Source organism: Ambystoma mexicanum, chromosome 9, assembly GCF_040938575.1.
Source record: "Ambystoma mexicanum isolate Mex_15411 chromosome 9, UKY_AmexF1_1, whole genome shotgun sequence".
Taxonomy (NCBI): Eukaryota; Metazoa; Chordata; class Amphibia; order Caudata; family Ambystomatidae; genus Ambystoma; species Ambystoma mexicanum.
The window spans coordinates 182,624,208-182,636,434 of NC_090931.1; the positions used below are offsets into that span (position 1 = coordinate 182,624,208).

The 12,227-nt window shown below is 47.9% G+C and overlaps 1 protein-coding gene across 5 annotated transcripts in view; it reads right to left on the reverse strand.

Annotated features, from left to right (window-relative positions):
* KMT2A (lysine methyltransferase 2A) overlaps nucleotides 1-12,227 on the reverse strand; it is a 2,049,111-nt gene that overhangs the window by 87,830 nt on the left and 1,949,054 nt on the right. For all 5 annotated transcript variants that reach the window (XM_069614436.1, XM_069614434.1, XM_069614435.1 and 2 more), the window contains 2 exons: nucleotides 8,801-8,884; nucleotides 8,381-8,510 (listed from right to left, as the gene is read on the reverse strand). In XM_069614436.1, the coding sequence (XP_069470537.1) occupies nucleotides 8,381-8,510; nucleotides 8,801-8,884 (214 nt within the window). The remainder of the gene's footprint in view (nucleotides 1-8,380; nucleotides 8,511-8,800; nucleotides 8,885-12,227) is intronic.

Below are 12,227 nucleotides of genomic sequence, written 5' to 3' on the forward strand. Positions count from 1 at the left end.
CATCCCATCGAAAGAACGTTACCAGGTAAGAAACTAACTTGTTCTTCCAAGGGATTGGTTCCTCCGACGTATTCCACATCTATGACAGACTCCCAAAGCAGTAGCAACGTATGGAGGAGGGAAAAGAATTTAGAATTTTAGAATGCCCAATTAAATTGTAGAATAGAGGATCGCCTTGCCAAAGGCCAAGTCCTGCCCATGGATAGAATCCAGGGAGTAGTGTTTTACAAAAGTATGGACAGAGGCCCATGTGGCTGCTTCACAAATGTTATGAATGGGAACACCCCTCTGCAAAGCAGTAGAGACAGCCACACCTCTAGTAGAATGGGCCCGCAAGCCTAGCGGAGGGTCCTTACCCGGCAAGCGGTAACATTCAGAAATTGTCAAGATAATCCATCTAGACAAAGTGGGCTTAGTAACAGCTTGTCCTAAACGCCTTCCAGCGTATCCTACAAAGAGTTGATCGTCCACTCTGACCCGGGACATGCGTGAGATGTAGAAACTTAAAGCTCTCCTAGGATCCAACCTATGGAGCCTCTCCTCTTCCTTACCAGGATGTGGAGGAGGATAGAACGCTGGAAGAATGACCTTCTGGCTTAAATGAAATTCCGACACAACTTTTGGAAGAAAAGAAGGACGAACCCTAAGGAGAACCCTGTCCTTATGAAACACTGTGAAGGGTGGCTTAACAGATAGTGCCTGCAACTCACTCACTCTGCGAGCGGAAGTAACCCCAACTAAAAATACAGTTTTAAAGGCCAACAGTCTCAAACAACAGGAATGTAAAGGCTCAAATGGAGCACCCATTAGGAATTTTAGAACCAGGTTCACATCCCAACCGGGCACCTGGAAAGGTGACAGTGGGAACACATTAGTGAGCCCTTTCAGAAACTGCGAAATTAAAGGAATCTTAAAATAAGAACACTCCTCAGACGAGTGCTTAATTATGGACAGCGCTGCCAGGTAACCTTTAATGGTACGCACTTGCAGGCCCTTGTGGGCTAACAAAAGCAAAAAAGACAGAACCATAGGAATGGCCCATGAAAAAGGATCCACATTCTTGACCCTGCACCAGTTGCAGAACTTTCTCCAACGGCAACGGTACAGGGACTTTGTTGCAGGCCTTCTGGCCGAAAACAACACTTCCATCATGTCTTCAGGGAGGTCCCAATCCTTATACCTCAATCTTTCAGAAGCCAAGCATGAAGATTGAGGGACTTAACCTCTGGATGGAGAACCTGACCCCCCCTCCCGTGAGAGCAGATCGTCTCGATAGGGAAGACGGCATGGAGGACAGATGGACATCTCGAGAAGGTCCGGGTACCACGTTCTATGGGCCCATGCCGGAGCAATGAGGATCATTCGGGAACCGAACCTCCGTAACCTCCTCAGCACTTGCGGAATGACGGGGGCTGGAGGAAACGCATACAGCAGTGGGAAGGACCACTCCACTACGAACGTGTCCCCTAAGGCTCCTCTTGGAGGAAATTCCCGCGAGCAGAATCTCTCGCATTTCCGGTTGACACTGGTGGCGAAGAGATCCACTTGAGGGATCCCCCAAAGGTCAAAGATCTCCAGGAGAATCTCCTGAGCCAGCTCCCACTCGTGAGAGACCATGCTCTGCCTACTCAGAGCATCCGCCGCCTCGTTTTCGTCTCCGGCCAGATGAACTGCCGAGATCTAAATTTCCTGCTGGATGGCCCAGAACCAGAGCTGCATCGCCTCTCTGCACAGAGGAAGTGACCCTGCCCCCCCTTTTTGTTGAGGTAGTGCATGGCCACTGTGTTTTCCGTCAGAATCAGGGCATTCTTCCCTCGCACAGTCGGCAGAAAAGCCTTCAGAGCTAGCCTGATGGCCCTCAGCTCCAACAGATTGATATGGAGTCTGGACTCCGGCGGCGACCAACGACCGCTGACTGTCAACTCATTGGCATGAGCTCCCCATCCCGTGAGGGATGCGTCCATCACGATTGTCACCTCCGGCCAGGGTAGCCAAAATGGAGCCCCCTTCATCAGATTGCCTTTGACGGCCCACCACAGAAGATCCTAGGCAACCGAGGGCGGAACCTGAACGGGATCCGACATCCTGCCGGAGGACTGCGACCACTGCATCTTGAGAGCCCACTGCAGAGATCTCATCCGCAGCCTGGCCTCTGGCACCAGGAGAATGCAGGATGCCATGAGGCCTAGCAACCTCAAGAACTCTAACGCCGGGAGACTCTGGGCATGTTGAAACTTGTGCACCATCTGCAGAATGTGATGAGCCCTCACCTGGGGAGGGAAACACTGCCCCAGGAATGTGTCGAGCAGTGCTCCGATGGAATGGAGACACTGGGTTGGCGTCAAGCGGGACTTCTTTAAGTTTAGGGAGAAGCCCAGCCTGTTAAGGGAGTGGCAGGTGACTTGACAGATGATCCAGGACTTGCTCTAGAGAGCGCGCCCTGATCAACCAATCGTCCAGGTAGGGGTAGATGTGAATCCCCCCTTTCCTGAGATACGCTGCCACCACCACCATGAGCTTGGTGAAGACCCTTGGGGCGGAGGTCAATCCGAACGGCAGGACCCGAAACTGAAAGTGCGAATCGCCAACCGCGAACCTCAGGTTCTTCTTGTGCTTGGGATGAATCGGCACATGAAAATAAGCATCCTTGAGGTCGAGAGACACCAACCAGTCCTGAAGTTGAAGGGCCTGGAGGACTTGAGAGAGAGTAACCATCTTGAACTTGTCCTTCCCGAGGAGCTTGTTCAAACCACGCAAGTCGATGATGGGTCTCAATCCCCCGTCTTTTTTCGAAATCAAAAAATAAGGGGAATACCATCCCTTGTTCCTCTCCGCTACAGGCACCAGTTCTATGGCGCCTTTCTCCAGCAGGGATTTGATTTCCTGCGCAAGGAGCGGATCCAGACTCTTCAAAGAGAGATTCCCTGGTGGATTGTCGTGAGGCCTCTGCCGGAAAGGAAGACAGTAGCTGTGGGCTATGATCTCCAGAACCCACACATCTGAAGTAATGGCACGCCATTCTACAAGATGCTGCGCCAGCCTTCCCCCAACCAGCGAACCATGGGACATGGCCTCATGACTGAGCTGAAGCGGCTGCGGCAGTGCCTGAGGGCAAAGAGGCAACTGCCCGAGCGGCCTTGGCACCTCGAGTACCTTGTTTTCCACCTCTGGCACTCCTACGTTGGCCCCTTTGACTTGCAGCGCCCCTCGATCTACCAAAGGTAGAGAAGTATCGAAAGGAAATTCCCCTCCATTGCTGTCTCCTAGGACGGGAAGGCCGAGGTTGGCGAACTGCAGCGCTCAACGACTTTGCTGCAGGTTTGGAGCTCTGCAACCTCTCATGGCTCTCGTCAACCTTGCTGCCAAAAAGATGGTCACCATCAAAGGGCATGTTGGGAAGCTGGCTTGTACATCCGGAACAAATCCCGACTTCCGCAACCACGCAAATCTGCGCATCACAGTGCTCGCCGCCATGGACCGGCTGACACAGTCTGCCACGTCCAGACCCGACTGAACGGATTCCCAGATGGCATCCTTGCCATCCTGTACAAGGGCAAGAAAGCCATCCCGTTCCTCCCCTTTGGGAATATGTTCAGCCGTCAATGAAACACAATTCCACAGAGTGTGAGTGAAACGTGCTAAGGCACACACAGAGTTGGCTACTTTCAAAGCCATACCCCCTGAAGAAAAGACTTTCTTCGCCCAACCGTCAAAATGTTTGTCGTCCCTGTCAGGAGGGATGGTAGGGTATGACGCCTGTTTTGCTGGGGCCGTAGCCACCTGCACCACCAAACTCTCCGGTGTAGGGTGCATGGACAAGTAGCCGGGGTCGCCACTGGCTGGGCGGTACTTTTCGGCAACGATTTATCCACTGCCAGGAGACTCTCCAGAGCAGTCCAAGCCACCGCCACCCTTCTTTGCAAGGCCATATCGAATGGCAGTACCGGGTCAGTTGGTGGACCTTGGTCCAAGATATCTGTCAGGCCATCCTGCAGAAAATCTACTGGTGGTGCAGACCACCCCAAGTACTCCGTCATCCTCGACATCAGCCGCCTGTACAAAGAGTCAGCATGCGTACCAGGCTCAGGCCTGCCAAACTCAACCTCCGGGGAGGTATCAAGACCACTGGCGTTGTGCAAAGACTGACTCAGTTCTTCAATCTGGCTATGACCAGACAATATTTCATCAGGAACCTCATCCGGAACCAAACCTTCCTCAGACCCTTCCTCCACCTCAGAAATATAATCCAGAGGCTGGAATAAATCCCTGGAGGAGGGCACAGAAAAAGGCTCAAAGAAAGGTCTCACCGACATCTTCAGGGCCTTCCTTGAGGTTTCCTCCGATGCACGGGGTACCTCCGATAAAGCATCCTCGAAAGGCGTCGACAGAATCGGCATCGACGTCGAGCGTGGCGCCGACATCTTCGACACAGGCCTCGAGGGCGCAGCCCCGAGCATGTCCTTCGACGGCCTCGGCGCCAATGACTTCGTTGGAGGCGGAGCCTCGAGAGTCCCTCGACGGATATGGCCCCAATGTCTTCTTCAAAGACCTCACAGGCTCCGACGGTCTCGAGGGCGTCAAGGACCGGGACCTGGCATGACTAGAGCGATTCACCTTGTATGATCGGGACATCAAAGGCACCTGATGATCGCGCTGACAACCTGAGCCCGAAGATGTGTGAGCAGTGGCCCTAGCACATTCCCTGCCGGCTTCTTTCGAAGGCGATGACGGAACGGAGCACTGCGACTGAAAAATCGCCATCATCTCCGTTTGAAATGCATCCCATTTCGCAGGAGAAGAGTGCTTGTTGGGACAAGCAACCCGCCGACGGGCAGAGTCCTCAGACGATGAAGGCGACCGGTGACGGCGCTTCGGCGAGTGCCTCGAAGAGGCAGAGGAATGGCGGGACCCACTCCGGGACCGAGACCCCCTGGACTTACGCCGACCCTGCGGAGAGTTGCCTCTCGAATCGTCGGTCGAAAGCCCAGCAGATTTTGACTTTCGGGGCTTGGAAACCCTACCGACAGAAAGCTTCTTCTTCCGCTCCCGCAAGGCCTTCGATGTTAATGACTGGCAATTGTCACAATCATCCGTGGCGTGGTCCTCACTGAGGCACCAGAGGCAGGCATTGTGCAAGTCCGTAAGCAACATCTTGGAACCGCAGTCCCAACACTTCTTGAAACCTGGTTGTGGGGTAGAAGAAGACGAAGACATGATATCTTCACAAATGAACAAAGTCGAAGAAACGATAGAATATAACTCAGAAGAACAGAGGCGTGCCGAGATCTCCGAAGCAAGCATGTTCGCGGAAAAAATGGAACTGAGGCTACGGGCGGCGTGCGTCCTACTTATAACATCTGGTGACATCGGCTCGACGGAGGCCCTCGAGGACAGAGTATCGACGCAGGACGCAGAACATTTTCTGAAGCAGCACAGCTGTGGCGATTACCTGTCATAGATGTGGAATACGTCGGAGGATCCAATCCCTTCGAATTATTATTATAAATGCCCCTTAACAGTCTACTTTCAGACCGCTGCCGATCATCACACACCCTCTCACATGTCTCCCTGTTGATATCCAGTCCCATTTACTTTGTGGGAAAACCTTGTTTTGAAAAACAGAGCAAAAAATATATTTAAAAAAAATAATTATCTTTAAAAAAGAAAAAGTCATATTGCAGTGTTTCACAATGAAAATATGCCTGGATACCCTGCTAAAATAAAGGCGTAGGGTGCCGTGAGAGGGAAGGGGGATGCTTGAAGGTGGGTGTGTACTGGGAGTGTCCCCCATAAATAAAAAATAATATGAATGCAATAAATTAGACATATTTAATAATGTTACGGGTAGGAAATAAGAGACTACATATTGTAAACTTTCTTGTTATGTCACAAAAGTCCACTTCATGCCACAACATGACACTGAAGCAATATGTGAGATTAGATTAATGGCGATAAAAATGCTTAATCTTTAGTTTTATAAATTAAATTAAAGTTTTGTTATTAATTTAAAAAGGTATTTTTCCAGCGATATAAAGACCCATAAACATCCCCGCTGCATGGCAAAGACAAGTCACGCCTTGTCAGTTTTTGGATAGTTAATCTTTTGAGGAAGAGATAGGCATGCTGGGACTGGCATCTACACTGTCATCATCGACGCTGCTGCTGCTGCAGTGTCAAGCACACACATTTGTGGCTACTGGAACCTGTATCACAATCTCTACAGAAAGGCTGTGTGGATGACTGCCCATAAGGTTGACCTTAAAAAGCGTGCCTATTGGGTGACCACTGCTACTGGTGATCTGACCCATTGTTTTCAGGGTGTCATGCTCTTTCTTTTTTTTTCTTCAAGGCTTGATTTATTTCAACAATCACCAGACAAGTATTATAGCGTTTTAACATACAACCTTTGATTGTGTAGATAAACAATGGTCTCGGTTCACACTGGGTTTCATTATCAACCCAACTACTTTGCCCATCTTTCTTGACTTTTTCAAATGCCCCATCCAATGCGTTGTCAAAGAGCAGGGAGTTTTCCAGTAGATTATCCAGCAGGCTTGCTTGCGTATCCAACCGAAAGCCTGCGCCACACAACCAGGCTTTGTGCTTGATGACCGAGGCACCTGCATCTTGGCGCCCTACGGTTCTGGCTGTGCCTGGTGCATTTCTGATAACTGTCTCCCTTGCAGAAGGATCTTATAGAATGCTGGTTGCAGAGTTGCAAGCATCTCTTTAATGAGGTCACTGAATTCGACTCTTTGTGCCCTATTGTATTGCACTATTAGGGTAATGAAAACTGTTTGCAGCAAATGTTGCAATTTTCCTGCCAAATGCGTAATTATTCCTGCTCTCCTCCTTGGGCAGATGTTCAGACGGCGAGAGAGGTGCATCACTCATTTTTATAGTCATTGTGAGAACTAGGGAATATGGTGTTTAACGACCATGGATGCAAAATGGTTCAGATAGAAATGGCCTATACTTCATTTCAATTAAAGCATTAACTGCTTTTGTGGCAGCTGGCCTTCACAAAAAGGGGGACACGGCTGAGAGTCGAAGACAGCTGGGATTATAAGTATGTGGGGAATTAGAGGCATTGCAATGCCACGTGGGGAATCTGTTGCTGGCTCCCACCTCACTCTCCCTACTTGTCTGCTTATTCGAACTCGATCGCTGACACGTTTTCTGCTGTCCAACATAGTGATTATATGATTTCGAGCCATAAAGCGGTTTTCTGCTACACTCGCATGTGACCAACCTATGGCGGAAAATAACTCTCTTACTACTGCACAGGTGTTGTGCAAGAGGCTACAGTTACACGATATAACATTGTTGTAGTGAATCTGAATCGCTGACCCGCCTCCTCACCCCCATGTACATTAAGCTACCACTGCAACTGAATGGAGATTCAGCAACTGAGACGGGCAGGCCACAGCTAAAACCCTGGTAACTCCAACTTGTGCTGGCCAGAGGTCTGCTCTTCTGCCAAGTCCCCACACAGAAATGAAGGGGTTGTCTGGTGCGAAGCAGAAGCTCTTTGCACAATTTGCAAGAGAATCTTATTCAGTGCAGTAGTTTCTCTCCTTTCGCTGGAGACTGTGCAAGTTAAAATTGACTTTGGAGCTCTGCTACTCCACAACACATTTTCTGGATGGGAAATCTCAGGGACAACATGGGGTGCTTTGTTATTGTTGCTCAGCAAGCCATAATGGCGACTAGGACCAGCACACCATAAATGAATTGCAGCTGCAGGGGAACCTCAGTCGAAGTCCCTCTGACAGCATAAAGCAAGTCTCAGAAACCAAAAAAGCCTGCAAAAGGTTTAGGGGACTACTAAAGTTAACAAAAGGAATGCCAAAAAATTACTACTTCCTAAGATCTACACCTATTTCTGGCAGGCCCGGCTGATAAATGTCAGATATGTAAAGCAAACAAATCTATAAAAGATCCACTATGCAAAATTCAAAGGATGCCTACTAAAGTCAAATAGGCAACATCACCTTGCTCTTACATATTTATCTAAAGGAGAAGCATGTTCTCTTCACAGGGAAGAAAACACTAAATTGGCAGGAGGGAGAGGAAAGGCAGGGCAACCTTTGGAGTGCGAGAAAACCCCCACTATATGGCTTATTTCTCAAACAATCAAGGTATTTGCTCCCATATGTTCCAATTACTGGAAGTCTTATGGGTAGAATGACTGCAGTAGCATGCAATGAACTCATGCAAGGATTTTTTAAAGCTACAGATACATTAGATTGGTATAGTGCCCTTTCCAAAGCATCCCCTGCCCAATTTCCCCAGCATGCAACAGTCACACAAGCAGGTGCAGTCTGATCCATAAAATGCGCACACGTCTCCCTCGCATTGCGCTCCTCTGGAACCTCACCTTGCTGTCGTAATACTTCTCCCGTTTGTCAGTGAGAGTGGATCGAATCACATTGCCTGAGTATTCGATCACCATCTCACCTGCATCAATGTTTCGCTTGCAGAACAAACCCCGACCATGGATAGGAGACCTTTGATAGAAAATGAGAAATAGCATGAGAATATAGTCAAAATAGAGATGTGATATTAAATTAACCTATCAGTGAATGCAGAATGCTGAAGCTGTAGTACTATAAGGGCTTAGCTTGGGATCCTTGAGTGTGGGCACTATGAGGATATAGCACTTAAGGGAGTTCAGATTGGTGCCAGTGCATTTAAGGTTCTTCATGCTAAGGTCCAGGGCAGTGCCTAGATTGCTAGCAACAATAAACAAGCCCAGACATCCTGATATATCTGTTACAATGTTAGCAATATGTTTTACCTGTATACACCAACAGCTTCCCTTGACGTCTTCTTCAGGTGCCGGAACCTCATGGGCATAGGCAGGTCCATACTGGTGGCCCTCCTGGAAGAATCACACATATGACATCTTGAATTGGGTGGGGAAGGGTGGAAGGTAACCTGCAACACAGCTTTGAGATGGGCCCTACGTCTCAACTTTCAGATTTCTAAATCACTTACAGGTCCTGATTTACGTGTCACATTTACCCTCTACTAGCAAACAACCAATCGTGATTTTTAGGGTGCCACTCCCTTTATGTACATCTTCACTCTCCAAACAATCCTGATGCCCCCAAGGATTTTGGTATGATCACACTCACAGCAAATCTTGTTCACCTTAAAAAATGTATTCACCTAAGTTTACTCCAATGTGATGCCACTGCCAAAACCTCTCACTATAACCTCCTTGGAGACAATACATTTAGATGTATGCCCTCTACCCAAAAGGGCTCCTCTTATAGGTTACACCAAGATACAGTTACAATCCTGAGGCGCTTAGCACTGGCAGTTAACCTGTTTTTAGATGTGTTTTAAAGACACTTCAGAACGCTTCAATTAAGTTACAAGTTACAAGAGAGGAACACACTGAATCCCGCCACCGCGGGTACACGTCTTCAACTGCTTCAGATGGAATACGAGTCATATAACATTCTCTCACTCATGCATACACATACATTCTCACCCTCTCTCTGACCTCACCCATTCCAGACTAGCAAGCATCCATCCATACAGCAAAGTAATTCATAACAAAATGCTCCAATTTTTAAGATATGTTAAAAAAACGTATAAAGCGCACGTTCACCCGAAGCCATCATGGTGGTCACCTAACAGATAAAGAATCAGAAGAGCAGCCAAAGTTTAGAACTAAAAAAGAAAGGTTTTCAAAGCCAGCCGGAAGGGCACATGGTTAGAGGTAGACCGCAAAGACGGGGAGAGTTCCAAGCCTTTGCGGCCGCCACAGAAGAGGCACGGCCACCCATGCGAGAAAGTCTCACCTGAGTCAATTGAATTAGCAAAGATGATTGGGAGCGAAGGGCTCTAGCGGGCACATACAGGGGGAACTTGGCTTGGAGATAATCAGCACCAAGTTTGTAAAATGCTCTGTGGACGATGCACAGTGACTTAAACAGCCCTCCCTTCTCAACAGGGAGCCAGTGAAGCTGATGAAGAATATGGGCAACAAAAGAGGGTCAGAGTACTGCTCGGGCTGCTGCATTTTGCAGTAACTGCAAACGGTGAAAGAGGTAGTGAGGTTGAGCAAGATAATAAATGCTGCTTAGCACCAGAGCAGCCACCACAGCAGCATGACATTTAAGAGGGAGCTGAAATCCAGTCTTCACCTTCAGGACCAGTGGATAAGGCCTCCCGTTCTACATGCTGAGGGACCAGGACAGCCAAACAAGAAGTCACTCCGTTACTTTCTCCCAAATGATCACCAATGATTCAACCATCAGCCAATTAAACAATCCCTGCAGCTAACTGTCCCAAGAACCAATGCACACCTCTACAAGGTCTATGGGATTTTTCTATTTGTATTTTCAGAACCAGCTCTGGGGGAGGGTTTCAAGGGGCCTACCTATTTAATGATCAAGGTAATTAACACTTAGGTCTAGCCAAACTGAATCAAGGTAGAGTTGCATCGCAGTAAGGCCCAGAAATCAAGAGATATGGTTGTGGTGTAGTCACAGTCAGCGGAGGAAGGATAGCTCAGGGGCAATGCTTTTGTTTTGGAAGCAAGACAACGCAGCACAACAGAGGTTCGAATCCCGATCCCACGCTTAGAAACCACGCCTTGGTATTAAGCGCGCTTTAAAAGAACAATTCTAAGTGTCTCTCAAACACACATGCGCGTGCAGACACACACACACTAAGCATGCAAACTCACAAGTACTATTACTAAATCAAAACCATACAAATATATACATCCACAGTTGGTTATCTCACTAGATACTATCCACACTTTACCAACAATTTACTTTTAAAACAGTAGAATTAATTCAGTAATTAAACATGAAAATGTAGACAGAAACGTGAATAAGAACCAGTTGAAAAGCAATGTAAAAGCAATGAACAGGCAATGGAAACATTTACCTTGACTTATACAATAAAGCCCTCAACACTTAAGAAGTCCTTCCCTGCTAAGGTAAATGGACCTAGAGCCACTGAGAGTCACGAGTCCCAGATAAGCACTTGTTGCAGGAAGATGGAAGTCTATAGAAGTGAAGAATAAGCATTGGCAAAGCTAACTGGCAGGTAAATGTTCTAGTGAAGAATACAATTAATGTATGTTCAAAAGATTAGGGGTGCTCTAGTGTTAGGTAAGATTTTCATAGTAATGATAAATCTTCCTGACCTAGGTCAACCCCAGAAGTGTTTGCTTTGTGATTTCTGTGTAGCTTTGGGGTGCTTTCTGTGATTGGGAGGCCACTCATCCAGTTCACCCAGGCCCCTGTGCAATCCTCCTGGGGTGTCTTCTCTGAAGTCCCTGGACCCTCAACTAACTTTAAAGTGAAATAATTACTTGCTTGAACAGTCTTCCTCTGGAACTCTGACTTTACCTGCAACTGAACCCGATCTCACCCTGCCTACAGCTGACAACTAGACCACTAGGGTCCCTCTACTGCCTCTGAGTGAACTCATGCTATAGAATATGGGAAGGACTGGATAAGCAAAGGGATCTGCCTTGACGAGAACAACATGTGTGTGTTAGGGAGAATTCTCTGTTTAGGCTGAATTTCCTAACGTAGTGAGTCCCCCAGCAGCTTTGCTGGATTTTTGGGGTTTATTTTCTTCTCCTGCCATGAGTGAGACTCTTTTACCCTCACTCTTGGGCATGATTTGAGTGTGTTTCTTTGAATCTAGATGTGTTTAATGGGCTATGGGGTATTTTACTCCATAGGGCTTCATGTGTTTTTGTGATGTGTGTTACACAGCACCCTCAGTGCAGTGACACAGGGGTGTCATAGTGACCCCCCAGTATAGACTTCATACCCTGGGACTGACTACTGTCTCCCAGGGCATGTAAAGTCACCATTGACTTTACTAGTCTTAAATTCTGAACAGAACCAGTACAAACCATCATATTGTGGACGTACTGGCTGGGGCAATTCAATTGCCCCGGGGTCTGTTAGTCGAGGGGGCACGTCTCCGCCCCCCCCCCGATCGAGTTTTGGCTGGTGGCAGTGGATACTACTTTTTATATTCAACCACAAATATTTTCCTATGGGATTTCCCATCGTTTTAGGCTACTATCGTTATTTAATTATTTACGGTAGCCTCGAACATACCGCCGGTTTATTTAATTAATATTAATTCTCCGGTTGGTATTTTTTGCCAAAACTTGATTCTAAAATGGCGTTTGTGTTCTCTTCTGTGACTCCAACCCAAGTCAAGCCCTTTGTTCCACT